This window comes from Trichosurus vulpecula, chromosome 8 (genome assembly GCF_011100635.1).
Source record: "Trichosurus vulpecula isolate mTriVul1 chromosome 8, mTriVul1.pri, whole genome shotgun sequence".
In the NCBI taxonomy this organism is placed as follows: domain Eukaryota; kingdom Metazoa; phylum Chordata; class Mammalia; order Diprotodontia; family Phalangeridae; genus Trichosurus; species Trichosurus vulpecula.
This window is the reverse complement of record NC_050580.1, coordinates 185,337,328-185,363,863: the sequence shown is the minus strand read 5'-3', so window position 1 is coordinate 185,363,863 and position 26,536 is coordinate 185,337,328. Positions and strand designations below refer to the sequence as shown.

The 26,536-nt window shown below is 39.9% G+C and overlaps 1 protein-coding gene across 1 annotated transcript in view; it reads left to right on the top strand.

Moving 5' to 3' along the window:
* RYR3 (ryanodine receptor 3) overlaps positions 1-26,536 on the top strand; it is a 633,352-nt gene that overhangs the window by 581,996 nt on the left and 24,820 nt on the right. Inside the window, exons 86-95 of the mRNA XM_036736677.1 lie at positions 457-545; positions 1,359-1,487; positions 2,736-2,840; positions 7,306-7,387; positions 8,226-9,553; positions 10,238-10,296; positions 11,270-11,441; positions 12,846-12,932; positions 17,726-17,926; positions 19,156-19,286. Of these exons, the coding sequence (XP_036592572.1) occupies positions 457-545; positions 1,359-1,487; positions 2,736-2,840; positions 7,306-7,387; positions 8,226-9,553; positions 10,238-10,296; positions 11,270-11,441; positions 12,846-12,932; positions 17,726-17,926; positions 19,156-19,286 (2,383 nt within the window). The remainder of the gene's footprint in view (positions 1-456; positions 546-1,358; positions 1,488-2,735; positions 2,841-7,305; positions 7,388-8,225; positions 9,554-10,237; positions 10,297-11,269; positions 11,442-12,845; positions 12,933-17,725; positions 17,927-19,155; positions 19,287-26,536) is intronic.

Below are 26,536 nucleotides of genomic sequence, written 5' to 3'. Positions count from 1 at the left end.
TAAGTCAGTAAATTAAATCCTCATGGGAAAAACAGAGAACAGAGAGAAACCTAGGACAGTATACTTTATTTAAAACTTCCCATTATGAACATTAGAACTCATATGGATCTGCTTCTCATTGAGAAATCCTATAAAGGGAAAGCAAGTATAAGTGGTCCATAGCTAAAGGGAATTGATTCAGCACCTCTCAGGGAAGGAAGTTGTTTCCAGAATTCAAACTATATAATCCAATCAACTATCTCTCCTTAGTGCCCTTTATTTTTTTTTTCCTCTCGTAATAAAAAGAGCTGTCTTCAGGGTAAGGACATACCAACTTGTAAGGTCTTCTTTGTATTTTAAAAAAAACATTAGTGCCTTTAAGATTATCTATATAATGTATTTCCACTTAGCCCAGCTAGGAAAGGATGAAAGTAACCAGAGTGGGTCAGCACTGATTCACAGGGATGGTTCTTTCAGACTTTCAGAACTTCCTTCGTACTCAAATGGGCAACACCACCACTGTGAATATCATCATCAGTACTGTTGACTACCTCCTACGTCTTCAGGTAAGCAAGGAGATTCTTGGCCAGGGTTCTAGAGTTTGTAACCATTTGCCCTAGAAACTGAGGCTGAGGCTGAAACATCAAAGGTACCAGAAATGGGACAGGATTCATTAGAAATATATTAAGACATATTCAGTCTCTAGCTATACAGGTGTAGTGAATAGAAAGGCTGAGATAATATTCCAGATGATTCAGACTTCTCAAGCATATACTTTAGGAAAAGGCCAAAATCTGTATTATCAATTATACATACAAATGTCCAATTCTTTTCTGTTCTTCATTTCTCTTCACTCATAATTAATCTAGCCATAATGAGCAGCAGTTGTAAAATAACTGGGGCACAGAAGGTTTAAGGGATGGTGAAGGGGAAAAATTTTTAGTAGAGGACAGATTGATGAGTGGAATTTTGAGAGTAAAATGAATGTAAAGAATTTAGTGAAGGTCATGGAGTTTACCATGTCTAAGGAAAATCCCATAAAAATAATAAAAGGAACAAACAATAAAATTTCCTAGGGAAAATGAAAAAACAATCCTTTCTGATACTTACCTTGCATTTTTCATTATGACTAAATGGTTTCTAAGAACAGCCACTCATAGCCACTTAGCTCTTGCTAGGCCCTGTGCTGTCTCACAAATATGGGCATTTAAGCTTAGGAGATGTTAGCTATCTGGAATCTTTATCCCTTTTTGTGGGGTCCCAAGATAGTGTCAGAGCTGAACAGAAATAGGAAGATAGGAAATTCCCCTGCACCATTCTGTTACACTTAGTTTGGCTGTAAGGGCTGAAAAAAATTCATTTATGTTGTTTGTTCATAGGAATCAATCAGTGACTTCTATTGGTACTATTCAGGGAAGGACATCATTGATGAATCTGGACAGCGAAACTTCTCCAAAGCTTTGGCTGTGACCAAACAGATTTTCAATTCCCTTACAGAATACATCCAGGTAACATATTACTGAGCCCATGCTTATAAACATATTGCTCCCTCTATGTCACACATGCATAAATGATGGGTATATACATGTTGATGGTACACAGAATAAAACACTGAGTAATTCAAGGTCTGAATCATTTCACTCCCTTTCTGTGTATCTTAGAGCAAGCCATTGAGCCATTCTGGGCCTTTCTAGTTCTCAATGAGGAAAAAATAACTCCCTCATAATTCATCCTTTAAATCTTAAAATTGTTTCCCAGAATCTTCATATTAAAGCTAAAATACTTAAGACCTTTTGAGTTTATAAAAGATGGGCTCTAGATAGTTCTTTGGAAGCATATAAATTGTATGTAGAAAACATTAAAACTTACAATGTAGATTTTGGGTTTAATGCCTAGACCCTGCACAGAGAATCATGCCATATATATAGAACCTGACATTTCCTGAAGAAGCCTGCAAAATGCACAAAGGTAGAGTAGCTTCAATTTGGTATTATTTGGTATTAAGGTTTTTTAAAGTAGGTTTTTAATATATCTGTGTTATATATAAAGCTTTTCCTAAAACAAAATTGAGTCTTCAAACCCCTAATTACCACTACCAGGTGATGTCTTAAAGTGTCACTCATTCAACAAATAATTACAAAGCACAAACCATGTATATAGAATTTTGTTATTTTGTTGTGAAAGATATAAATCAGTATAATATACCTGCCTTCAAGTCAAGTAGAGGAGATATGGGAAAAGGTGTCTACCAATAACAAGACAAGAGGTATTACAAAGCAGTCTACAATCAAATTCTAAATCAGTGTCATAAACGACAAACATTTGTTTGTTTTAATTCAGAGAAGAAAGAGGTCACTGAGAACCGAAATGGACAGTGAAGACTTCATCAAGGAGGCAGACTTTGAGTTGAGTTTTAAATTAAGAAAGATAGGATCAGGATGAGGAAAGTGGACATTTCAGGCAGCAGGAACAATCTAGGGGAAAAGTATGGAGGCAAGTATATAGCATATCCAAAAGAAAGGGAATAGGCTAGATTACTTTTGTGGTTTCTTTTATACAAATAATTCTGTGTTCAGAAAATATCATGATAAAATGCTTGAAGAAAAATTGTCCAAGCTATAAAAAATGATTTTTAAATTACTGAATGACAAAGTAAATAGGAGACAAGTACCCCTTCTTTGAGATTTTTATAGGCAGAAAATTAGGATTTGGAATATGACTTGACTTTTACATGATAGTTGTTCTTGTTTCCATAGGGCCCTTGCATTGGAAACCAGCAGAGCCTGGCTCATAGCAGATTGTGGGATGCAGTTGTTGGCTTCCTTCACGTGTTTGCTAACATGCAGATGAAACTCTCTCAGGTACAGGCACCCATAAGCAGCATAGGGCCCAGCAAATGGCCCGAAGGGAAATGTATTTGAAGGAAATGTAGTCCAGGAGATATTTCACATATTTCAGAGGTGTATTCTCCTAATAAAGTAAATAATTGCTTTGTCAGAGAAAAAATAGAACTCTTAGCAGCCAATAAACATTTATGCTAAGTACTGGGGATACAAAAAAGGTAAAAAAAAAAATAGTCCTTGTTTCAAGGAGCTCAGAGTCTGATGGGGAAGACAACATGTTGTTGTTGGTTACTCATTTTTCAGCCATGTCTGACTCTTCATGACCCCATTTGGGGTTTTCTTGGCAAAGATACTGAGTATGTTTTTGCTGCCTGGCCATGTTCCCAGCCAACTTACTTGACCCTTGAGTTTTTTGTCGGGGTATGACTGTTTGTAGAGCAAAGAGTACTTTGTTCCAAGCTTGAGGGGATGCGCTGTTGATTTCAGAGCTATTTCTATACAGCCAGCTCTGCCACACCAGCACTCCTCCTTCCTCAAGAACCACCAACCCGGACCTGACACAAATCTTAAGCAGGCTCTGCACTCCTGCTGTGATCCACCACTTAATTCTTCCCACCACGTAGGCCTGGGGCCGGCAGTAACTGCAGCTGTAGTTCTGTAGCTGCACCTCTCCCGCTGGCCCTGGGGCAGTGGCCAAACTGCAAACTCTGTCCCCCGTAGCTTTTCCCACTAACCTTCTCTGTTGTCTTTGGTGTTTATGGGTTAAGAAGTCTGGTAACTGCCACAGCTCACTGATTCAGGGCGCTGGGGCCTGTTCCAGCCTGCTGCTGGTCTGGTTGGTCCTGCCACTGCCCACGCTGAGCTCCATTCTCCTCTGCTCCATGCTCGATAGACCTCATCCAGCAACCATCCAGGCTGTCCTGGGCTAGATCCCTGCTTCCCTCTGCTATTTTGTGGGTTCTGCCGTTCTAGAATTTTTTCAGAGCCATTTTTTTATAGTTTTTTGGAGGGACCTGGCAGGGAGCTCACGCAAGTCCCTGCTTTTCAGCTGCTATCTTGGCTCCGCCCCCCTCTTGGCAAAGATACTGGAGTGGTTTCTCATTTCCATCTCAGGGTTAAGTGATTTGCCCAGGGTCACACAGCTAATGAATGTCTGAAGCCAGATTTGAACTCAGGGAGAGTCTTCCTGACTGCAGGCCCAGAACTTTACCCACTGTACCATCTAGCTGCCCTAAATAACTGTACAAACAAGATATATGCAGAACAAATTTGAAATAATCAAAAGAAGGAAGGTACTAACATTAAGGGGGTTCTGGAAATACTTTCTGTATAAGGTAGAATTTTAGCTGGTACTTGAAGCCCTGGGAGCTAAGAGGTGGAAATGAGGAGAGAAAACACACAAGGCATGAGGGAAAGCTACTGAATATACCCCAAGTTGAGAGAGATGGAGTGTCTTGTTCAAGGAACAGCAAGGAGGCCAGTCACTGGATTTGAGAATACTTAAATATAAGGTTTAAGAAGACTGGAAAGGTAGGAAGGACTGCAGGTTATGAAGGGCTTTTAAAGCCCAACAAATGATTCTATATTTGGACCTGGAAGTAATAGGGAGCCACTGGAGTTTATTCAGTGTGTATGGAGAAGGAATTAAAGATTAAAGGGAGAGGAAGATTATGATGGGATTATCTATCTGCTGGTTAATATAGGAGGGGTGGGATCAAGGATATATTAGAGGGGTTTGTCTTAAATAAATAGTCAACTCTTCAGAGACTGGAATAAAGGAGAGACTGAGATGTTAAAGGATTTTGAGGTATAAAAAATGCGAAGAAGAGGAAGCTTATGACAAATGATCTTTATTTTCTCATACAGTATGAGGCAGAGTTCTCAGCTGAGAACAAGTGAGGAGGAAATAGCATGGTAAGCTTAAGGAAAAAAAGAGAAGGTTTAGAACAGCCTCTGTGGAAAATGGATAGAGCATCAATTAAAGAAGAGTAAAAAAGTACTGTCTTAATATGTTGAGCACCTAGTTGAGACTGGATAACATAAATTTGTAATGCACCCAGTCAGGTCTGTTTCATGATTTCCTCCAGGCCTATTCAACAGCATGTGAACTTGAACAAGAGATTCAAGAGCACAGGATGATATAAAGTTGAATCAGTTAACTATAGAATTGAGATTGGGAAGAAAGTAAAGGTAGTAATGAAGGATAGAGGGCTTAGTGAGTACAAAGAATACTCTTAGGAGGGTTGAGGCATATAGGGTGCAATGTAAGTTTATGATAAGATAAAAGCATTTTAGCTTTTGCTTCTTGAGGGGAAATTAATTATAGATGCTAGCAAGATCAAGGTATGACCATCTATGAGTAGCTGAAGTGGGATGGAGGAATAAGTCATAGGAGTTGAAGAAATTAAGAAACTGGAACATTGCAATGTTTGAGGGGACATCAACACATACATTGAAGTCCCCTACAATAAGGGCAGGGCAGCTAGATGGAGCAGTGGATAGCATATAAGGCCTAGAGTCAGGAAGAAATGAGTTCAGATGTGGTCTCGGACACTTACTAGCCATGTGACTCTGGGTAAGTCACTTAATATGGTTTGCCTCAGCTTCCTCATCTGTAATATGAGCTGGAGAAGGAAATGACAAACCACCCCAGTGTCATTGCCAAGAAAATCCCAAATGGGGTCATGAAGAGTCAGACACAACTGAAGAAAAACCAAATAAACAAAAAGAATAAGGGCAGGAGGTGAAATGGAGAGGAAGACTGTGAGCCCAGGTGCTGATCTCCTTAAGGAAGGAAGAAGAATACTCTCCTTTAAGGGCTGACATACAAGTGCTCCTCTAATTGTGATCAATAAAGTGGTGATAAATTTGAATAGAGTGAACCTCAAAGGATCAGAGGGTTTCTAAGTAGCAGTGAGGAGTCCTTGTTTGTCCTTTGTTGTTGAAGGAGACCATGACTTTAGGAAGGTGATGCCATGATTTGCAAATGAATTGAATTTAAGTGAGGGAGGGCTGTGCAAAGTCATCAGCCTCACTTTTACCTCCAGAGCATCTGGGCCCAGTGACAAAATACAGATCAGGAGGACTGGAGATGGCCCTAGATGCAGTGGGGGGCCTTGGTCTTTTCAAGTTAAGGTCTTTCCCAGGTGTCACTTTGACTGAGGCAATGTCCGCCCATTCAGTGATTAAGACTAGGTAAGAAACAAGGCAAGGAATGGCCTCTTTTACCTAGTACAAAAAAAAATCAATCTGGGAGGGGAAGACCTTCAGGGTTTCTGGCCAGAACATAAACAGTTGCTATTTACATTCACTCTGAGCCATTAGGGCTCAAACAATGACTAGGTGGGTCATGGGCTGATACCTATGGTTGGCCAATCTATGAGAGCCTGAGTGATTTGGGTTTAAGACCTGGTCCTTAAGAAAGAAATCTAACTGGTATGATATCTTGGGAGGTTTCTGTGCTCAAAATTTACATTCCTTTGAGCAGACCACCTGCAGGTAAGGGAATTGTATCCTATGTGGATCTCCTAGGAACAAGGAGAGGAGAGCATAAAAGAGGTGAGGAGGAAGAAGCTGTGTTGCCCAACTGGAACTGGCCAGTTGGGTCCCCAGTGGAGCAGCTGGTACTACTCACCAATTGTTGTTTGTCATTTGTCAGGAAGGTGACTTACAAGTGAATTGGATTTAAGTGAGGAGAGGCTGTGCAAAATCACCAGCCTCATTTTCTCCTCTGGAGCCATCTCAGCCCAGTGGCGAGATATAGATCAGGACAACTGGAGATGGCCCCAGCAGTGAGGATTAAGGAGTATTCTGACACCCTAGCTAGGAACAATATTGGGAGTTGGTATGAGACTTCTGCAAAGGGTGATTAGGGTTGCTATGTCACTGGGAAGAGATAGCTCTCTGAGTTTAGGTTGATAAAAGGAAGAGGTCCAAAAGGAAGGGAATTTTGTGAAATATGCAATGGGTGTTCCAAATGGCAGGTAAAGGGCAGGTAGAGCTGGAGTGAGACATGAGAGGAAAAGGGTTGAGGTGAATGGGGATGAGACATTGGGAATTTGGGGTTAGGGAGGGGCATGGTTTATATTTGGACAACTGGTGATACATCATTTCATGGATTGGAAGGGGAAAGTTGGGGAGAATTTGTAACTCATAGGGATTGTAAACTGCAAGAGGACACCAGTGGCCCTCCTCACTCTTTTAGGTTGGCTTAATATTTTACATGAACTTTGCTATCTCTGAAAAAGGGAAGGCAGGAAGCCATTTGTACGATGTCCATATTCTGATATGCTTAAATGTGCCACGCTCTCATGGTTTTCGCCATGCTGTGCCAGGTGATACTTTATCCTCCCTAATACTAGTTTGTTCCTGGAGGTGTAGGAAGCCTTCAGCCAGTTTCCCCAAAGCACAATATGCTTGCTCACTGCTCTCTGTTTTGTTAAGGGATCACTCAATGCATGGGTATCTCCAATTATTATTCTAGGATTCCAGTCAGATCACGTTGCTGAAAGAACTCTTAGATCTCTTGCAGGACATGGTGGTGATGCTGCTATCTCTTCTGGAAGGTGAGGCTATTGGGCATAATTATAAATTCACAGCTTCTTGTCTTGGTTGAGCAATTGCACTAGTCTCACTGTTCTTTCAGATTTTCCTTCTCTCAGGTCTTTTGGATCAAGCTTAATGACAAATATTGAAAAGACAATCTCAGGCAAATGAATGGGAATAGATGAATAAGTGGGGGGAAGCAGGGAAGGGAAAGAAGACTATAGCCAACTGATTTCTGCCGATAGGAAATACATAAACATCTACAGAAAAAAACACTGACCTTTGTTCCCTCTCCTTTCTCATTTGTTTTCAGCTAGGCTGCAATAAACTTTGTATCCATGCCATCTAATGGGGAACTGTCTTAGGCTTCAAGGGGATGGTAGTAGTATCACTTATTCCTTTATACTCCTCTGGTACAGTTGCTCTGGCACTGTGCCAAAAGAGAGGGCCTGGCATAGATACCAAGCTACTCCATTTCATTTATTCTTTCTTCTGTTGCTGCTATCTCCCTTGTTTCTTAGTGGAACATCTATTCTGGCTTTGATTTACTCCCACATGTTTCCATAGCTTACTCCCAGCATACAGTTTAGTGTATAATCAAGTAATTGACTCGTTTGCCCTCCAAGTTTCCTGAAAATATATAGCTCCTTAGAGGGACAATGTACCGTGTTGGAAAGAAGCATTGTTTTATTGGAGATGGCTTATACTGACTTATGAGAGCTGATCTTTAAATTTTAGCGTAAGGAAAATATTTATAGCACTATGGGAATGTGAATAGTTACTTTTACCTGGTCAGTTCTATCATGATTCAACTACAACAACATATGTGCATGTGTATCTGCTTATCTTGCCTCACAGGAAATGTTGTAAATGGAACCATTGGCAAGCAGATGGTTGACACCCTTGTGGAGTCATCTACCAATGTAGAAATGATCCTGAAATTCTTTGATATGTTCCTAAAACTGAAGGACTTGACCAATTCAGATGCCTTCAAAGAATATGACCCAGATGGGAAAGGAATTATCTCCAAGAAAGAATTCCAGAAAGCCATGGAAGGGCAGAAACAGTATCCCCAGTCAGAGATTGAGTTCCTCCTCTCCTGTGCAGAGGCTGATGAGAATGAAATGTTTAATTACATTGATTTTGTGGACAGGTTCCACGAGCCAGCCAAGGACATTGGGTTCAATGTGGCTGTGTTACTAACCAATCTTTCAGAACATATGCCCAATGATTCCCGCCTACAGTGTTTGCTGGATCCAGCTGAAAGTGTCCTGAATTACTTTGAGCCATATCTGGGGCGCATCGAGATAATGGGTGGAGCCAAGAAAATCGAACGTGTTTACTTTGAGATCAGTGAGTCTAGCCGAACACAGTGGGAGAAACCCCAGGTTAAAGAATCCAAACGACAGTTTATCTTCGATGTTGTCAATGAAGGTGGGGAACAGGAAAAGATGGAATTATTTGTAAACTTCTGTGAAGACACAATCTTTGAAATGCAGCTGGCGTCCCAGATATCTGAATCTGACTCAGCTGAAAGGCCCGAAGAGGAGGAGGATGAAGGACAGTTTTCTTGTGTAGTAGAAGCTGAGGAGGATGAAGAAGAAAACAAATCATTGGAATCTGCTTCTGCATTTGCCACAGCCTGTGTCTCAGTGAAGAAAAATGTGGCCAGTTTTCTGAAAATGGCCAGTTTGAGAAACCTCAAGAAGCAGTATAGGAAGGTGAAGAAAATGACTGTCAAAGAACTGGTTAAAGTGTTTTTCTCTTTCTTTTGGATGTTTTTTGTGGGATTGTTCCAACTGTTCTTCACCATTGTGTGGGGAATCTTTCAGATCCTCTGGAACACTGTGTTTGGGGGTGGCTTGGTAGAAGGAGCAAAGAACATCAGAGTAACCAAGATCCTTGGTGACATGCCTGACCCTACACAGTTTGGCATCCATGATGATGTTATAGAAGCAGAAAGGGCAGAAGCAACTGAGCAGAGCATCACAGCTGAACTAGTGCACTTGGTAAAGGGCGAGAAGGGAGAGGCAGATATCATGTCAGATCTCTTTGGCCTCCACCCAAAGAAAGAGGGTAGCACAAAGCATGGTCCTGACCCTGGCCTTGGGGATCTCTCTGAGATCATTGGAAATGATGGGCCTCCCACATTAGAAAGCACAGTTCGGAAGAAAAGGAAAGCACAGGTAGGCATAATCCATTTCTCTTACCTTTCTTCATCCCCAGAAGTGCTAATGTACCTCCTACTAGCCACCACAAACTGTCCCTACCAAAGCCAGTAGTTAAATAAATCAACTATGTTTTAGACTGCACTGATCTCGGGATACTAAAATCCTGGAAACCTAAAACATAGGAAGTTCCCACTGACCGGAGAGCTTTCATCATGCACCATGGTTTATGGTGTTTACCTTGTATTCCCTAACCCTATCCCAGCTTCCCTGTCTTTGGTGGGAAGCCACATTTAGTTCTAATTGAATTCCAGAATTTAGACAGAGTGAATTTTGAAACAAAGCAAGACACAAAAGGAGGCTTGTTGCCATGAGATAGTACATCTGCAGTGACTTAGAAGATGCCTCCCTTTTAAAAAGCCATGGTTACTACAGTTGACTTAGGCTTTCAAGATATGTTAACACATCCAGGACCCCATTCTCATCAGAGGAGGATGACTCATTTTTTACCTTTGTGATACTGCTGATATCTTTCAGGTGAGCTAATGTAGGTTAAGTGCTTCAGAAATCCTGTAGACTTTACTTATATGTGAACAATTGCTATTATTATTAATATAAAATTTCTACTTGTATGGAAAACCAGCCAGCCAGAGAAAAGGGGAGAAAGTAAGGTATCCTGTTTGACTGTTACTCTTTCTCTAGGCAGCAGAAATGAAAACGGAAAGTGAAAGAGAAGGAAAAGCCGAATCTGAGAAGGCAGAGTGAGTTCTGGTTGATGTCTTCCTGTTCAAGTAGTATTGGCTAATAACCAAGAAATTCATCCCACATCCAAGCTCAGTGGTGAAAAATCAACTAGCATTTTTCCTAGGACTGAAGACCTCTCTGGCTTTCTTCTCCTCTTGATCATTTCCTTCTGTTCTACAACCTCCCCTTTTATTTTCTAGTTGGTTTTACACACTCGCCCCTCCCCCTTCCTACAATCCCTTCTTACCTTTCTCTCCTTAATATTTAGATAACTTCTTCGCCTTCCTTCCATAAGAACTTTGGAAGCTTCTAATGCACCTAAATTAGTATCACTGTGGCTATTGGTGCTGCAGGAAAGTAGACATTCAAACCTGGGGCACATCTTCCTCCGTGTCAGCTATAATCATCATATTGCATGGAGTGTAAAGGCCTCAACTTCTCATGACGTCTCTTAACTTTCTCATGCCCAGTGGTTTAGCCCAAGAATGAATCTTGTGTACAGCACTTAGCAACTTCAGAAAAATGTTTGAGAGAACCGAATACTAGATTAAGTGCAAAGTAAATGAGAGAAGAGGGGGTTAAAAAAAAGGATGAAGAAGGTATAGAATAAATGACAACTTGAAATAAAAGAAAATGACTATTTTTGAGCCAGTATTCCTGAGAACAGGCTGTGTAACTCAAGTATAACTGCACAGATGAACCATCTAAAATTAAAAGAGCAAATAATAAGCTATACCAGAATATCACCACAACACTCATTCATCATTCATTCAGTGAATATTTATTGAACTCCTACTGTGGGTGGTGCTGTATGGGATAAAGAGATGTATAAAACAGAGTTTCTGTCCTTAAGGACATTACTTGTGTGTCTCCTTCCTACCTAACCTAAATTGTCTTCGTGGGTAGTCTCTTTCTCTCATTTGTGATCTTTCTGAGCGTCACATTCCTAGCTAATCTGAGCTAAGTTGGTTTCTTATTATCCCTTTATAGTATGGAAGATGGAGAAAAGCAGGACAAGGTCAAAGAAGAGGAGCAACAAGAAGAAAGCCTGGGTGGGGAAAGGACCAAGAAGAAGCGCCGTCATGGCCAAAAGGAAGAGAGACCTGAAGCATTCATGGCCAATTTCTTCAAAGGTCTAGAAATCTATCAGACCAAAATGTTGGTAAGCACTTCTCCCAACACACATAATTTACATCTGCTTCAGAATCTGATTCCAGTTGGATTCCTCATTCCTCTGGGGACGAAGTACCCAGTGGAACACAGAGTGCTTACCCTCTACTTCATTTTCACCATGTGGTTACCGTTTCTTCCTTCTATCCCCATTCATTCTCTTTTGTTTCTTCCCATTTTATCTCTTTCCTTTTTTAGCACTGGGGAAGGAAGAAAGGCAAGAAAAGGGAAAAATAGCAAGTGGCTATTTTCCATGTCTGGCACATAATACTCATTTAATAACTGCTTGTTGGTGATTGATTTTGTCTTTGGAACTCCATGCCTTTTTGGCTTCATTTCTCTCCAGGAGGACAGGAAATAGTCCTCACGTATATAATGCTTTCCTACGTATTTGGGAAACCTTAATACATAGAAAGAAATCCCCTGTAGGTTGTGTTTCATTTGGAAACTATCACTCAGAATGATACATTTTGTTATACAAAAATGTTATGAAGCTTCCAGGGGTGGGGAACCTGCGGGCTGTGAAGTTTGGGGTCAGTCAAAGGGCTGCACTTGAGGACCTAGAGGGCCACATGTGGCCTCGAGGCCATAGGTTCCCCACCCATAGACTAACCTATTAACACCAAGTTAGCTGATAATATAGCTGATCTATAGAGTTCTCTACAACCCAACTAACTTTCATAATATTGTAATGATGAGAAAGTACTTTTGAGCTCTGACTAGAGGTTCGAGGCGGCACATTTTTCCTGCTTACCCTAAAGGAAACAGGGATATTTTTGGCTTTGAGCTACTACTATTCCACACTTCAGCTGTCACAGCTCCTCATAGGGATACTGATAAATGCTCCCGGGGTTTAAGCTGGGGAGGAAAATAAAGAGAGGAAGAAGAGAGGTGGGGACTCTAGCAACCAAAGCTTCTTCTGGGAGAGGAGCTGGGGCTTGGGAAACAGCTTCCCTGGGTAGCAGCTCCAACCTTCATCTCAGGAGTAAGAATTACTCATTCATAAGCAGAGTGTTCCTGACTTTTTGTATTTAACGATCATTAGCAATGACCACTTTATAGCAGAATGTTTACCCACTATCTGCCAGCAGCCTTGGACACTTAGCTTCCCTGTAAAAGGGCAAGTCCAGAGCAAGGTTTCTTCAAACACAGTGTCTAAAGTCACTCTCTGGCTGCTCCAAAGTAAGCTATGTGGGATAGGAAGACCAGGATACTTCTAGAAGAGTAATCCATGCAGGTGTGACTAGATAAGTGAAGATTTTAACCTAGTGAGATTTTTTAAATGACTTTGAGAAAGAAAAAGAATGGATAGAAGAGATGAGAAAGGAGTAAAATGTCTCCTCACCTTCCCTTATCTTCCTACCTCTGTTCTCATATATTTTCCTTTTCTTTCCAGCATTACCTGGCCAGGAATTTCTACAACCTGAGATTTCTTGCTCTGTTTGTGGCCTTTGCCATCAACTTCATCCTGCTCTTCTACAAGGTAAAGCTTCCTTTGTTCATTCAGAGGTTATTTATTTGCTATACGTCCATGGAGTACATGAAGACATGCCAGGGACCTTCCTCCAGGCACTCTACGACTTGAAAAGCTTCCAGCTCTTAAAAAAAAGTGTCATTTGCCAAAGGGCCTGATACTTGGTTTTAAAGAATTATAGAGTTTGGAAGTGGAAGGCCTTACTGGCCATCACATTCAATGAATCCCTTTATTATAAAAGAATCGCTTCCATAACATGTCTGACCACTGGGCATCCAGTCTTATTTGAAAACTTTAAATAAGGTCTTCAGAGCCCACTACTTCTTAATTACCTAACTATTGGGAGTTTTTTTTTCTTCACATTAAGCCTAAATGTGCCTCTTTCCAGCTTCTGTCCATTGTTCTGAGTTCAGCCTTCCATGGCCAAGAAGAGTGTCCTTCTTCCATATGACAGCTCTTCACATGCAAGAGACATACAGTATCTCCCCACATGTTCTCTTCTCCAAGCTTAATATCCCCAGCTCCATCAGTTGATCTTCAAATAACATGAATTTGAGGCCTTCACAACCTTTGTTGCCCACCTTTTGAATACCCTCTAACTTAGCAATGTGTGCTTACTGAAATATGGTCCCTAGAACAGAACACCACTATTACCTCCTCATTCCTGGAATCTTTGCCTATCTTAATGCAGCCTGAGATAGCATTAATTTTCTTAGATATTGATTCACAGTATTTATTCTGATTGAAGTTATATCTACTAAAAATCCAGATCTTTTTTAGATGAATTTCTATCTGTCTGAAGCTCCCTAATGTTGGACTTATGAAATGGATTTTTGAATGAAGCTTAAAACTTTGTTTTTACTATGAATTTCATTTTATTTGACTTAGCCCACTGTTTTTTAGCCTGTCTAGATATTTTGAATCCTGACTCAGGGAATGCTTGCTAGCCTTCCCAAATTTGAGTCACTTGAAAATTTGGTAAGCATATTATGAATGCATTTATCCAAGGCATGAATGACTGATATTAAACATCTGAGAGCCAAGCACAGATTCTTTGGAACTTCCCTGAAGATGTCTTTCAAGCTATTGATTCAACAATGGCGGTTCAACAAATGGTGAATTAATCTAAGTGTATTATGATCTAGCCCACATCTCTCTCTTTTTAAGAACAGCATGAGAGACTTTATCAGCTCCATCTCAAAAACCTAAGGAAACTGTTTCTGTAGCATTCCCTTAGTCCAGGAAGGGTAGTACAAGCCTATAATCCCTACCATGGGGAGGCTGAAGCTGGGAAACTACTTGAGTTCAGAAGTTCTGAGCTGCAGAGAGCTAACCCAGTTGAGTGTAGCCAATCAAGTGTCCATGTTAAGTCCCTTACCCAGATGGTGAGCCCCTGGGATCAGGGGCCATGAGGCTGCCTCAGGAGAGGTTGAACCCCTGGCCCAGGTGAGAAACAGAACATGTCAAACCTCCTGTGCCAATCAGTAGATCAGTAATGAGATTAAAGCCCAGGGAGGCTACTGTACTTCTAGCCAAGGAAAGATAAGGAAACTCAATCTCAAAAAAAAAAAAACAAAAAACCCAGCATATTCTCCTGAAACACCAGTTTAGTAACTTTGCCAACAAAAGGAATAAGGATAGTCTAGCATGTCCCGTTCCTGAAGAAGCCATACCAGCTTTTAATGATCATCACTTCTATTTCTTTGTGTTCACTGTCTTGTTAAAAATGTTCTAGAATGTTAGCCAAAATTCAGGTCAAGTTCACTGGCTTATAGTCTTCAGACCCCGTTCTCTTCTCTTTTTAAAAACAATTGAGACATTTGACTTTTTCCAGTCTTGGAGTTGCCCTCCCATTCTCCACGATTTTATTCCACAGACATTGACTATAGCTCAGTAGTCACATCGGCCACTACTTCTATACTGAAGGCTGTAATTCATTTGAACGGTGACTTAATATCATCTAAAGCAATTAAGTGCTGTCTTCTTGTTCAGTTGTTTTCAGTCACATCCAGCTTTTCATGACCCATTGGGGTTTTCTTGGCAAAGAGACTGGAGTGGTTTGCCATTTTCTTCTGCAGCTCATTTTACAGATGAGGAAACTGAGGCAGGAGTTAAGTGACTTGCCCAAGGTCCCACAGCTAGTAAGTGTCTGAGGCCAGATTTGAACTTACAAAGATAAGTCTTCCTGACTCCAGGCTCAGCACTCTCTCCACTGTGCCACCTAGCTGCTCAAATGCTCTTACCATCTTCTTACCATCTATCTTACCCATATTTATTTTATTTTCCAATCCAAAGATCATTCTCCTTGGTGGAAAAAACAAAGGCAAACTATCTTTATCCCATCCACCCATTTAGTAGTTATATTCTTTTTGACCTTCTTTTCCTCCAAATAGTAAAAATCAATAAAGCCCTTTTTTATTAGCCTTAGCTTTTTCCCCCAGCTTCAGCTCCTTCTGAGCTTTAGCATTCTTTTCTATTATTCTTACAGGATTGTGCTATGTTTTTGTATTCATCCTCTCTTACCTGCTCTTGGGATCTCTGGTTCACTTTTCCTGTTAGTCATACTTTGTCTATTTGTGTACAGGCATTTTGAGTTTTCTTACTGGCTTCTTTCTTAGATTGTGTCTCCTGTGAATTTCCAGGTTTCTCAATTGCTATTCTTCCTATGTTTTCATAACTCTCTATGGTAGCTCATTTGGGGAATATACATAGGCAGTTTACTTTCTTCCCTTCCCTTTCAGTTTATTTCAATTTTATTGATGCCTTTTGTTTTTATACCATATATTCATTTCCTGAAACACATCTTTATTGGAATCTTTCCCTGAAATAAGTTAAGTAAAACCAAAGGACAAACCAATTATGTTGGACAGTGTATACAACATTCTGTAACTGTAGTCTCCCACCTCTCTTCCAACAGGAAAGAGGTATTTCTTCATCTGTTCTTTAGGACCAAGATTGGTCATTACAGTTAAAAGTTCATTTTGTTTTCTGTGTTGTTTTCATCGATATGAGTGTAGTCATTATGTGTACTATTCTGCTTTTACTTTGCTCTGCATTAGTCTTCCCACATTTCTTGTAATTCTTCATTTCTAATGACACAACAATATTTCATTATATTCACATGTCACAATTTGTTCATCTATTCCATAATCAGTGGTTCCCACTTTATGTCTTTTTTTTTCTTTGCTACTACAAAAAGTGCTTCTATGAATATTGCAGCACACATGGGATCTTATTTTTTTAATGTCTTTGGAGTATATGCCCAGTGGTAAGTTGATTTGGTCAAAGGGTGTGAATAGTTTAATGACTTTTCTCATATAATTCCAAATTGTTTCTCATAATGATTTGGCCATTCTTAGCCCCACTACAATGGTTGACTTCCCATAGCACCACAAAAAATGACTTTTTCTGTTCTTTTTATCATCTTTGCCACTTTTAGGAATACAAGATGAAAGCTGGGAGTTGGTTTTTATTTGCATCAGTTTTTTTAAAGTCCAATATCCTTTGAATACTTATCCATATTAGAGTAGTTCTTGATCTTATATATTTCGTCAATTGCTTACGTCAGACTTTAAATTATTAGAGATGTGGGATGCAAAGTTTTTTCCCAGTTAACTGTTTCTCTTCCTATTCTATCCACATTAATTTGAACAGAAGCTTTTTTGTTTCATGCAATCAAAATTGTCCATTTTTTGAGATCACCTCTTTCCTTTTTTTGTTAAGAATGTTCACCCTAAATATTTATGAAAGCTTTAGTGTTCTTCCCTTTGATTTTACAAAAATGTCTTTTTTATATAGGTCCCATAACTGTTTTAATTTATCATGTTAAATGGTGGTCTAAACCTAAGTTCTCCCCAAACGTTTTAGTTTTCATAATTATTGTTATCAAATAGTAACCTTTCTACTATATTTGTTTTTAGAACTGAACTTTGCCCTAAATTATACCTAATTATGCTTAGGTTATTGAAGCTATTAATAATCTTGATTAGTTTCATGGATGATTCGCCAGGGTTTCTAAGTAAACCATTTTATCATCTGCAAAGAAAGATAATTTTATCACCTTTTTGCCAATATTTATACCCTTAATTTCTCCCTCATCCTTTTTCTAAAGATAGCTTTTCTAGAACTATGCCAAATAATATGGGGTGGGGGAAGCAGGGCCTTCCTTATGCCACATTGCTCTTCTGTTTACATTCTTATGCCAGTGACAGGGGGAGTGGGAAGGACCCTAGGGAGGAGATAATACATGCTTAGGCAAGTGCTTCTCTGGTGTGGGGCCTATTGCCCTACATTTTTATACAGCTAGTCAAATGGGGCCTATATAGCCTCTCCAAAGTGAAAATTATTTCTGTGTTGATTTCTTGGAGCCACTGTACCTGATACATCTGCATTTGACTTGGCTCCATGAATCGGCCTTGTATGTCAACCCAGAACTCTATGATGTCATGACCTCAATAGAATGCACTCTTTCTTATTGTTCAGGCTGGCCCCAGCAAAAGACTTTCACAATTTTCAACCCAAGTTATTTGGTAACAAGCATAGTTTTCAAACAAACCAACAATCATAAACAAAATACACAATTCACACTGTCTGCTACATTTATGTTTATTTCAGTAGAATGTAATCAGATTTTAACCTGTTAATATAAAATCAACTTTAATTCATTATTACAACTATGTCCTCACATTAGTTGGCAAACTTGGGAATACTAATGACCATAGACTCCTTACAACTTTCAAAAGTGTGTGTGTGTGTATGTGTGTGTGTGTGTCTGTGTCTGTGGCGGGGGTATCTTGGACTAGGTAACTGAGGAGCCCTTTGAGGATGATTCAGAGGACTCCAACCTGTGGACTCCCTTCAATGAAGAGGAGGAGGAGGAAGAAGGGATGGTGTTCTTTGTCCTGCAGGAGAGCACTGGGTACATGGCACCAACACTGAGGGCTCTGGCCATCATCCACACCATCATCTCCTTTGTGTGTGTTGTGGGCTATTACTGCTTAAAGGTATGTGCCTTCCCATTTTTTCTTTGAATCTCTTCTTTTTTGTATGGGAGAGGGGGGTTTGACCTAAGCTCTTTGCCCTGCAAAGGGCTAACAGAGATCTTCACACTCTACTTCTCTTCTACCCTTCAAAGTGCTCTGTCCTCAAAATCATCACTTCTTTCAGGTAAAATCTAGGGAAAGCAAAACTTAACTCTGGATCAAACATCTGACAAGGTTCAAGTAATTAATCATCAAGCATTTATTAAGTGACAAATATGTGCCGGGCATGGCGCTAAGTACAGTGTTCCAAGACAAAAGTGAAACTGCCTCTGAACTTACAGTCTACTGGGGGGAGATGAGATGCATAAACAAACAGGTCTACAAAATAGATATAGTGTGACTGGGAGTATAGGGGGAACTAACTGAGGCAGCAGGAAGAATCAAGAAAAATTTCATGTAGAAGGTGATGCTTAACTGAGTCTTGAAGGAAACTTAAGGGTCTAAGAGGTAGGGCTAAGGACAGAGTGAATACTAGACATGGAAGACAGAAAAATGGAATGATGGGGTATGATGAACAATAACAAGCTCCGTATGGCTAAATGGCAGAGTGTTTGAAAAAAGTGTAGCCTGTATTAAGTCTGGAAAGGTAGGTTGGGTCTTGAAGGGCTTTAAATGCTAAACCAAGGAGTTTATATGCACTTCTAGACATAACATAAAGCTATTGGAGTTTACTGAATAAGAGTAAACAGTTAGACCTGAACTTTAGAAAAGTCAACTTGGCAATTGTGTAGAAGAGTAAGACTTCAGGACATGAAGCCATTTGATAGACTCTTGCAGTAGTCTAGGCAACAGGGCCAAAGAGTTCAGTTTGGCATGAGATTTGTATTTCACCTTTATATTTATATCCCTAACACATAACAGGTACTTAATAAATGCTTGTTGATTGACTGAGACCACTGGAAACAATGTAAACTTCCCAGGAATAGACCAGAGCCAGATAAATATCTTGAGAGTAGTATGGCAGAAAGATTGAAAAAGGCTATTTACTGGGCTTTGATCCCACATGGATGGCCCATTTCTAACAACTAAGTTCCCAGTATTAGCAGATCATAAATTCCCATCCATACCACTATTCCAAAAGAAGAAATTCTGCCCCAGATGTTTGAAGGATTATTGTGGAAATAACTGAATGGAGAAGTAGCTTTGATCAGGAATTCTCTCCCTGACTCCTATCTTCTTTAATTTTTCAGGTCCCTTTGGTGGTGTTCAAAAGGGAAAAAGAAATAGCCAGAAAGTTAGAGTTTGACGGTTTGTATATCACTGAGCAGCCTTCAGAAGATGACATCAAGGGGCAATGGGATCGCCTAGTCATCAATACACCGTGAGTATCTATCTATAAAAGGGGGAAAAAGAAAAAATAAAGTCTCTGATGCTACTTTTTTATCATGCTTTAGAACATAAATACAAATTTGGGCAGAGTTTCTGTTCCTTAGATTAGCCTAAGCTGGTACTGAAATAAGTCAACAAGCATTTATGAAGCACCGACTATTTGCCACAATCTGTGCTAGGGATACAAGGAAAGGCAAAAAAAGTCTCTGCTTTTAAGAAGACACAATCCAATGGAGAAACAACATGAAAACTATGTACAAACAAGATATGTGCAGGATAAATTTGGTTAAATCTCAGAGGAAGGCACTAAGGTTAAGGAGAATTAGGAAAGACTTTTTTTGTGGACTTTAGATGAGACTTGGAGGGAGAGAAATTTATATTTGATTCTAGAAGAAAGGAGTCACAGGAGTTTATTTAATTAGGAGGCTGATTTGGGCAGACCTGCACTTTAAGAAGATCAGTCTGACAGGTGATCATAGGATGGTGTTTCAACAATCCAGCTAGCAGCTGTTGTGGGGGTCAAAGACCAACACAAGCCCAGCAACAAGAACACTGCCAGCAAGCTTCAAAAGTGCAGGTTCTTTTGATCTGCTTTAATAAGGAAAGCAACGTTAAGGGGTTGACAAGCTTACTTTAATTCAGCATACAAATACCATTCACTTAGTTCAGGGGAAAAAGCCAGCACCCTGAACTTCAGAGCAAATACAAACAAATTACAAACATCAACAGACAGATGTTGTCTGTTTCAAATCCCAATACACAGTTACCAGAGTTTAACAAAGTCCCAGCCTCGGGGTTTACGAGCTGGAGGGCTCTTAGCTACAGCTGCCTGGAGTCTCCACATCAGTACACAGCCAAGAGCGAGAGCCCTAAGCAAATGGCTCTGTCTTCCCTTTTTTATAGTTTCAGATGTTATCGAACGTCATCTGAGCGACCAGAACTTAGGGTCCTATGATTGGCTCTGGAGTTAGCACCTCCCCTTAGGACCCTGGGAGCTTCATACCCACATACGCTTAGCACCTAGTAGTTAGGGATTTGGGGCAAACTTAGGAGCGAAGACACTTAATTAATCATTTTAAAACAGTAAGAAAGCCCCAACTTAATTGATATTATAGATGGACTGGAATAGGGAGGAACTTGAAATAAGGAGACCCACCAGCAGGCTATTGCAATAATCCAGGCATGAAGTGATAGGGGGCCTGCATAAGGCTGGCAACAATGTCAGAAGAAAAGGTAGAAATGATAAGACTTAGCAACTGACTGAGTGTGGGGATGAGGAGATTAAGAAGTTGAAGATAATAACTAGATGACTGGGAGTACAGTGTAACAATAGGAAAAAACAAGGGTTTGGGGGGGGAAAGATCTTATACTCACTCTGAGATATGTTAAGTTTTAAGAAGCCTATGAGATTTCTAGTTTGACATGTCTAATGGGCAGCTGGAGATGAGTCTGGAGGTTAAGAGGGAGTTTGAGGTGGTTAAATAAATGAGTCATTTGCATAAAGATGATTATTCAATTCATGGGTGCTGATGGGATACTATAGTATAGAGGGAGAAGAGAAAAAGGTCCAGGATAGAACTTTGGGGGATAATAGATAACAAGCAGGTCTACCAAAAATGTTTTTTTCAAATATCCTGGTGATACCAATAGTCTCTCAACTGATTGCAAATGTTCTGTGATTCTTTATTATTTAGCATTCCCTTTTCTGTGTGAGAATAAGACTGCCTGTTTCATACCTATTTCATGTTTGTACAATAGGTAACTTTTAGGGAGAGGGGCACTATGAAAGAATCCCAGGAAAAGTTTAAGTCAAAACTCTCTTGACTCCAAGTCTAATATTATGTCTACCACTTTAATGTCTCTCCAATAGATAGGAACTACATATCTAAAAAAATTTATAGCTATTATTCTGATTAGGATTTGTCATAGTTTGTTGAGTTCTGAAAGGCATGTGGACCAAAACAAATGTGTATTGGGAAGAGGATATTTTTTTGGGTATTTGGTATTTGTACCTATAAACAGTTGGGGAAAGCCTTCCACTTCATATTTTATGAACTACAGTACCATGTATTTCATTCAGACTTCTCACCTTCCTTTGGGCGATGCCCATGAGAGTTGGATGAAAACTCAGCAAAAGGAAACTGAGAAGGAATGATCAAATGGGTGGAAGGAGAACCAGGGGAGAGCAGTGTCAACAGAACCTAGAGAGAAGAGAGTATCAAGAACAGAGTGATCAGCAGGGTAAAAAGCTACAAGAGAGACTGAGTAAAATGAGAAAAGGCCACTGGATTTGCCATTCAAGAGATGTTGGTAACTTTGGAAACCACAGTTTGAGCTGAATTATGAGGTTGGAAATCAGGCTGTAGGGTTAAGAAAAGAGGAAAGGATATTACGATTGCTCTCCTCCTTACAGTCACAGACAACTAAGAAATGTAGTCCTTCACAAAACTATTCATTAGCATCTAAGATCTGTCTTTGTTGTACGTAGCATCATATCTGAGAACTGATGGTGAGAAACCTCCCTTTGGCTTCTGAGACTAACTCCCACTTCAACTTCTTTAATAAAGTAGATAGAACCCAAGGTAAACTGTATGAATAATTGGAAGGAATATTATCATGAAGTAGCTGAGCAAATCTGACTAAGTCCATGGAACCAAGTACAGTAGCAGCTTTTCCTTAGCACTCAGTGCATGAATTAGATGGCCTTCAACCAAAGTCATAGACCCAGGAAGAGGGACTAAACTTATCAGTGTGCCCTAGGCCTGCAACTGTTGTAAGCCTTGTCCCTTCAACTGGACTGTCCATCCCTGGAAGGTATAGACATGCCTTTACTTCCATTGTTGTGCCCTACATAGTATATGTATTCAGGAACTATTTGTTGACTAATCCTAGGAGTGGGGAACCTGCAGCCTCCAGGCCATATGTGGCCTTCTAGGTCCTTGAGTACAGCCTTTTGACTGAATCCAAGTTTTACAGAACAATCCTTTTATTAAGGGGATTTATTCTGCAAAGTCAAAGGGCTGACTTGAGAACCCAGAAGGCCACGTGGTCTGGAGGCTGCAAGTTCCCCATCTCTATCCTGGGTCCTTTGGAGAAGAAGTGAGATACCAATGAACCTCAAGGTGTGTATAACCCCCCCTCTCTTTCTTGTGGTAAGGTGATATTAAATCTCCTTTAGTTACATATAGTAAACTAAGTGACCAGTCAGTTTTCCTACACCTTTTGAAGTCCTTTTTAAAATTTTTTGACTATAATATACTTTTAGTTTTTTTCAGTCCCAAGGAATCAGGGACCCTAAGGAAAAGTATTATTTCCAGTCCCAAGGAAGAATTGGTAAGGGCCTGGGTGCAGACCAAGAGAGCAGTGACCACATCTCTCCACAGATTACAGCACTTAGGAAGCACCAATATTAACACAAAGTTCCGAATCAAGAAATAGGGTGGGAAAATGAGCAAACAATGAAAAAAGAACCTTAGCATAAAAAAGCTACTATTACAGGGAAGATTAAGATACAAACTTAGAAGTAGACAATGAAATCAAAACAACAACAAGGAAAGCCTCAAAAAAATTTGAATTTTGACACAAGGTGGAAAATCTTAAAAAAAATTGAAATAAAATAAGAGTGCTAGATGAAAAATTAAGTAAAGAAAGCAAAGGAAGAAAATTATGAAAAGACAATCAATAGCTTGGCAAAAAAAACACTGATGAAAATAATTCCTTAAAAATTAAAATTGGGCAAGTAGAAGAAGCTAATGATTCCATGAGATATCAACAAACAATAAAAACAAAATCAAAAGAATGAAGAAATAGAATAAAATGTGAAAAATTTCATTGGAAAAACAATTGACTTGGAAAATACAGGAGAGATAATTTTTAAAAAGTGCTAGAACACCAGAAAGCCATGATCAAAGAAAGAGCCTAGACATGATATTTCAAAGAATTATCCAGGGGGTGGAGCCACGATGGCAGAGTAAAAGCAGGGATGTGCTTGAGCTCTCCCCTAAGTCCTTCCAAATACCTATAAAAATGACTCTAAACAAATTCTAGAGCAGCAGAACCCACAAAATGACAGAGTGAAACAAATTTCCAGTTCAAGACAACCTGGAAGGTCAACACAAAAGGTCTGTTGCACCAATCTGAGACAAGCACAGTCCAGTGTGGGCTGCGATGGCACAGATGGGACCCTAGCAAACCTGGAGCAGGCCTCAGGGGACTGAATCACTGGCATCTGTGCTGGTTTCCAGACTTATCAACCCACAAATACCAAAGGTGAGAGAGGAGCAAGGTCCAGCCACAGCTCCAGCCCTGGGCCTGAGGAGCATCAGCAGTGACTGCTTCCAGAGCTCTCAGCCCACAGATGGTGGGGGGATCAGATGGCTGATCAGAGGGGGGATTGCAGGGATCTCTTTGCTGGTGCTGAGGCAGGATTCTCTTGCTTTGCCCTGCTTGGATCTGGGTTGCAGCCCTGGGTGGAGGTCCTGGGGCAAGGAAGAGTACTGGCACGGCAAAGCTTGTGGCAGTGGTAGAGAGGGAATCCTCCTCATGGTACAAAGGCAGAAAAAAGTGCTTGTAGTCACTCACAGAACAGAGCACAGACTAGGAGAGGAGTAAACACCTCTCCTTTCATCATACAACCTTGGAAGAACTGAAAATTTACAAGTCCCTAGAAATATCTCTGAAAACAGCATCACAAAACCCATGAAGCTTGGGACAGTACAGCCTCCATACTGGATGCAGAGTCCTACCTTAACAAAGAGCTGAAAAGTCAAGTAATTGGGAAAATGAGCAAACAGCAGAAAAAAAATCAGACTATAGAATATTTGATGACAAAGAAGATCAAAACATACAACCAGAGGAAGACAACAAAGTCAAATCTCCTACATTCAAAGCCACCAAGAAAAATATGAATTGGTGTCAGGCCATAGAATGGCTGAAAAAGGATTTTGAAAGTTAAGTAAGAGAAGTAAAGGAAAAACTGGGAAGAGAAATGAGAGTGGTACAAGAAAATCAAGAATTATCAAGGAAAATTGCCCTTGATATCCTAGAACCAGAGGGTAAAATTGAAAATGAAAGAATCCACCAATCACCTGAAAGAGATCCCAAAATGAAAACTTCCAGGAATATTTATAGCCAAATTCCAGAGCTCTCAGGTCAAGAAAACCTCAAGCAGCTAGAAAGAAGCCATTCATCATGAAACCACAGTCAGTATCACACAAGATTTAGCAGCTACATTAAAGGAGTGTAAGGCTTGGAATATAATATCTCAGTTTAAAGACAGATAATATGTAGGTATGTATGGATGCATGCTCAATTGGTAGCAGAAATCTATCTTACCCAACAGGGAAGAAGGAAGGAAAAGCTATAAGAGGAAGGCGGGGGGCAGTGTTGGTGATGAAAGAGAGGGCAGATAAAAGGCAGTGGTCAGAAGCAAAACAGACTTTAGAGGAGGGACAGGATAAAATAGGTGAACCCACATAAATCCTCGGCATTCCTATACATCACTAATAAAGCCCAACAGCAAGAGATATAAAGAAAAATTCCATTTAAAGTTACTGTAGACACTATAGAATATTTGGGAGTCTAGCTGCCAAGACAAACCCAGGAACTATATGAACACAATTACAAAACACTTTTCACACAAAGTCAGATCTAAATAACTGGAAAAACATCAGTTGCTCATGAGTAGACTGTGCTTATATAATAAAAATGACAATTCTACCTAAACCCATTTATTTATTTAGTGCCATACCAATCAAACTACCAAAAAATGATTATACAGAACTAGAAAAAATAATAAAATTCATCTGGCAGAACAAAAGTTCCAGAATATCAATGGAATTAATTAAAAGAAGTGCAAGGGAAGGTGGCCTAGCCTTACCAGATCTTAAATTGTATTATAAAGCAGTAATCATCAAAACTACTTGGTACTGGCTAAGAAAAAGAGTCGTGGCTCAGTGGAATAGCTTAGGTACACAAGACGCAGTAGTCAATGACTAAAGTAGTGGTCAATGACTACAATAATCTTTTTTTTTTTTTTTTGGTTTTTGGAGAGGGGAAGGCAGGGCGATTGGGGTTAAGTGACTTGTCCAAGGTCACACAGCTAGTGTGTCAAGTGTCTGAGGCCAGATTTGAACTCAGGTCCTCCTGACTCTAGGGCCAGTGTTCTACCCACTGCGCCACCTAGCTGTCCCAGTAACCTAATTTTTGATACACCCAAAGAGTCCTGGTTCTGGGATAAGGAGAAAATTCAAAACTCAAAATCTTATAAAAGTGAATGCAGAAAACTAAAAATAAATTTTAAAAAAAATTTTAAAAAAGAGAGAGAAGGATAAACAGAAGAAAATAAGATGGAGAGAAACGCACAGTTAGTAATCCTAACTATGAATGTAAATGGGATGAAATCACTTTATAAAACAGAAGCAGACAGCAGAATGGATTAGAAAACAGAATCCAACATTATGTTTTATACAAGAGACACACAGCTAAAATAAGGGGCTAGAGCAGAATCTACTGTGCTTCAACTGAAGTAAAAAAGGCAAGGGGTAGCCTTACAGAAAGCAAAAGCAAAAATACAACTAATGAAAAGAGATAATAGCAAGGAAACTACATATTGCTTAAAAGGTACCATAGACAATGCAGTAGTATCAATAGTAACCATGTATGCACCAAATATCATTTCATACCATTTAAATTTTTTTTTCCTTATTTTTTTTTGTTTTTTTTTTGATCCAATATTTTTATTATTATCTTTTTTAACATATTTGGTTTTCAGCATTGATTTTCACAACAGTTTGAATTACAAATTTTCTCCCCATTTCTACCCTCCCCCCCACTCCAAGATGGCTTATATTCTGGTTGCCCTGTTCCCCAGTCAGCCCTCCCCTCTATCAGCCCCCTCCCCTCTCATCCCCTTTTCCCTTCCTTTCTTGTAGGGCAAGATAAATTTCTACGCCCCATTGCCTGTGTATCTTATTTTTTAGTTGCATACAAAAACTTTTTTTGTTTTTGAACATCTGATTTTAAAACTTTCAGTTCCAAATTCTCTCCCCTCTTCCCTTCCCACCCACCCTCCCTAAGAAGCCGAGCAATTCAACCTAGGCCACACATGTATTATTATGTATAACCCTTCCACAATACTCATGTTGTGAAAGGCTAACTACATTTTGCTCCTTCCCAACCCATCCCGCTTTATTGAATTTTCTCCCTTGACCCTGTCCCCTTTCCAAAGTGTTTGTTTTGATT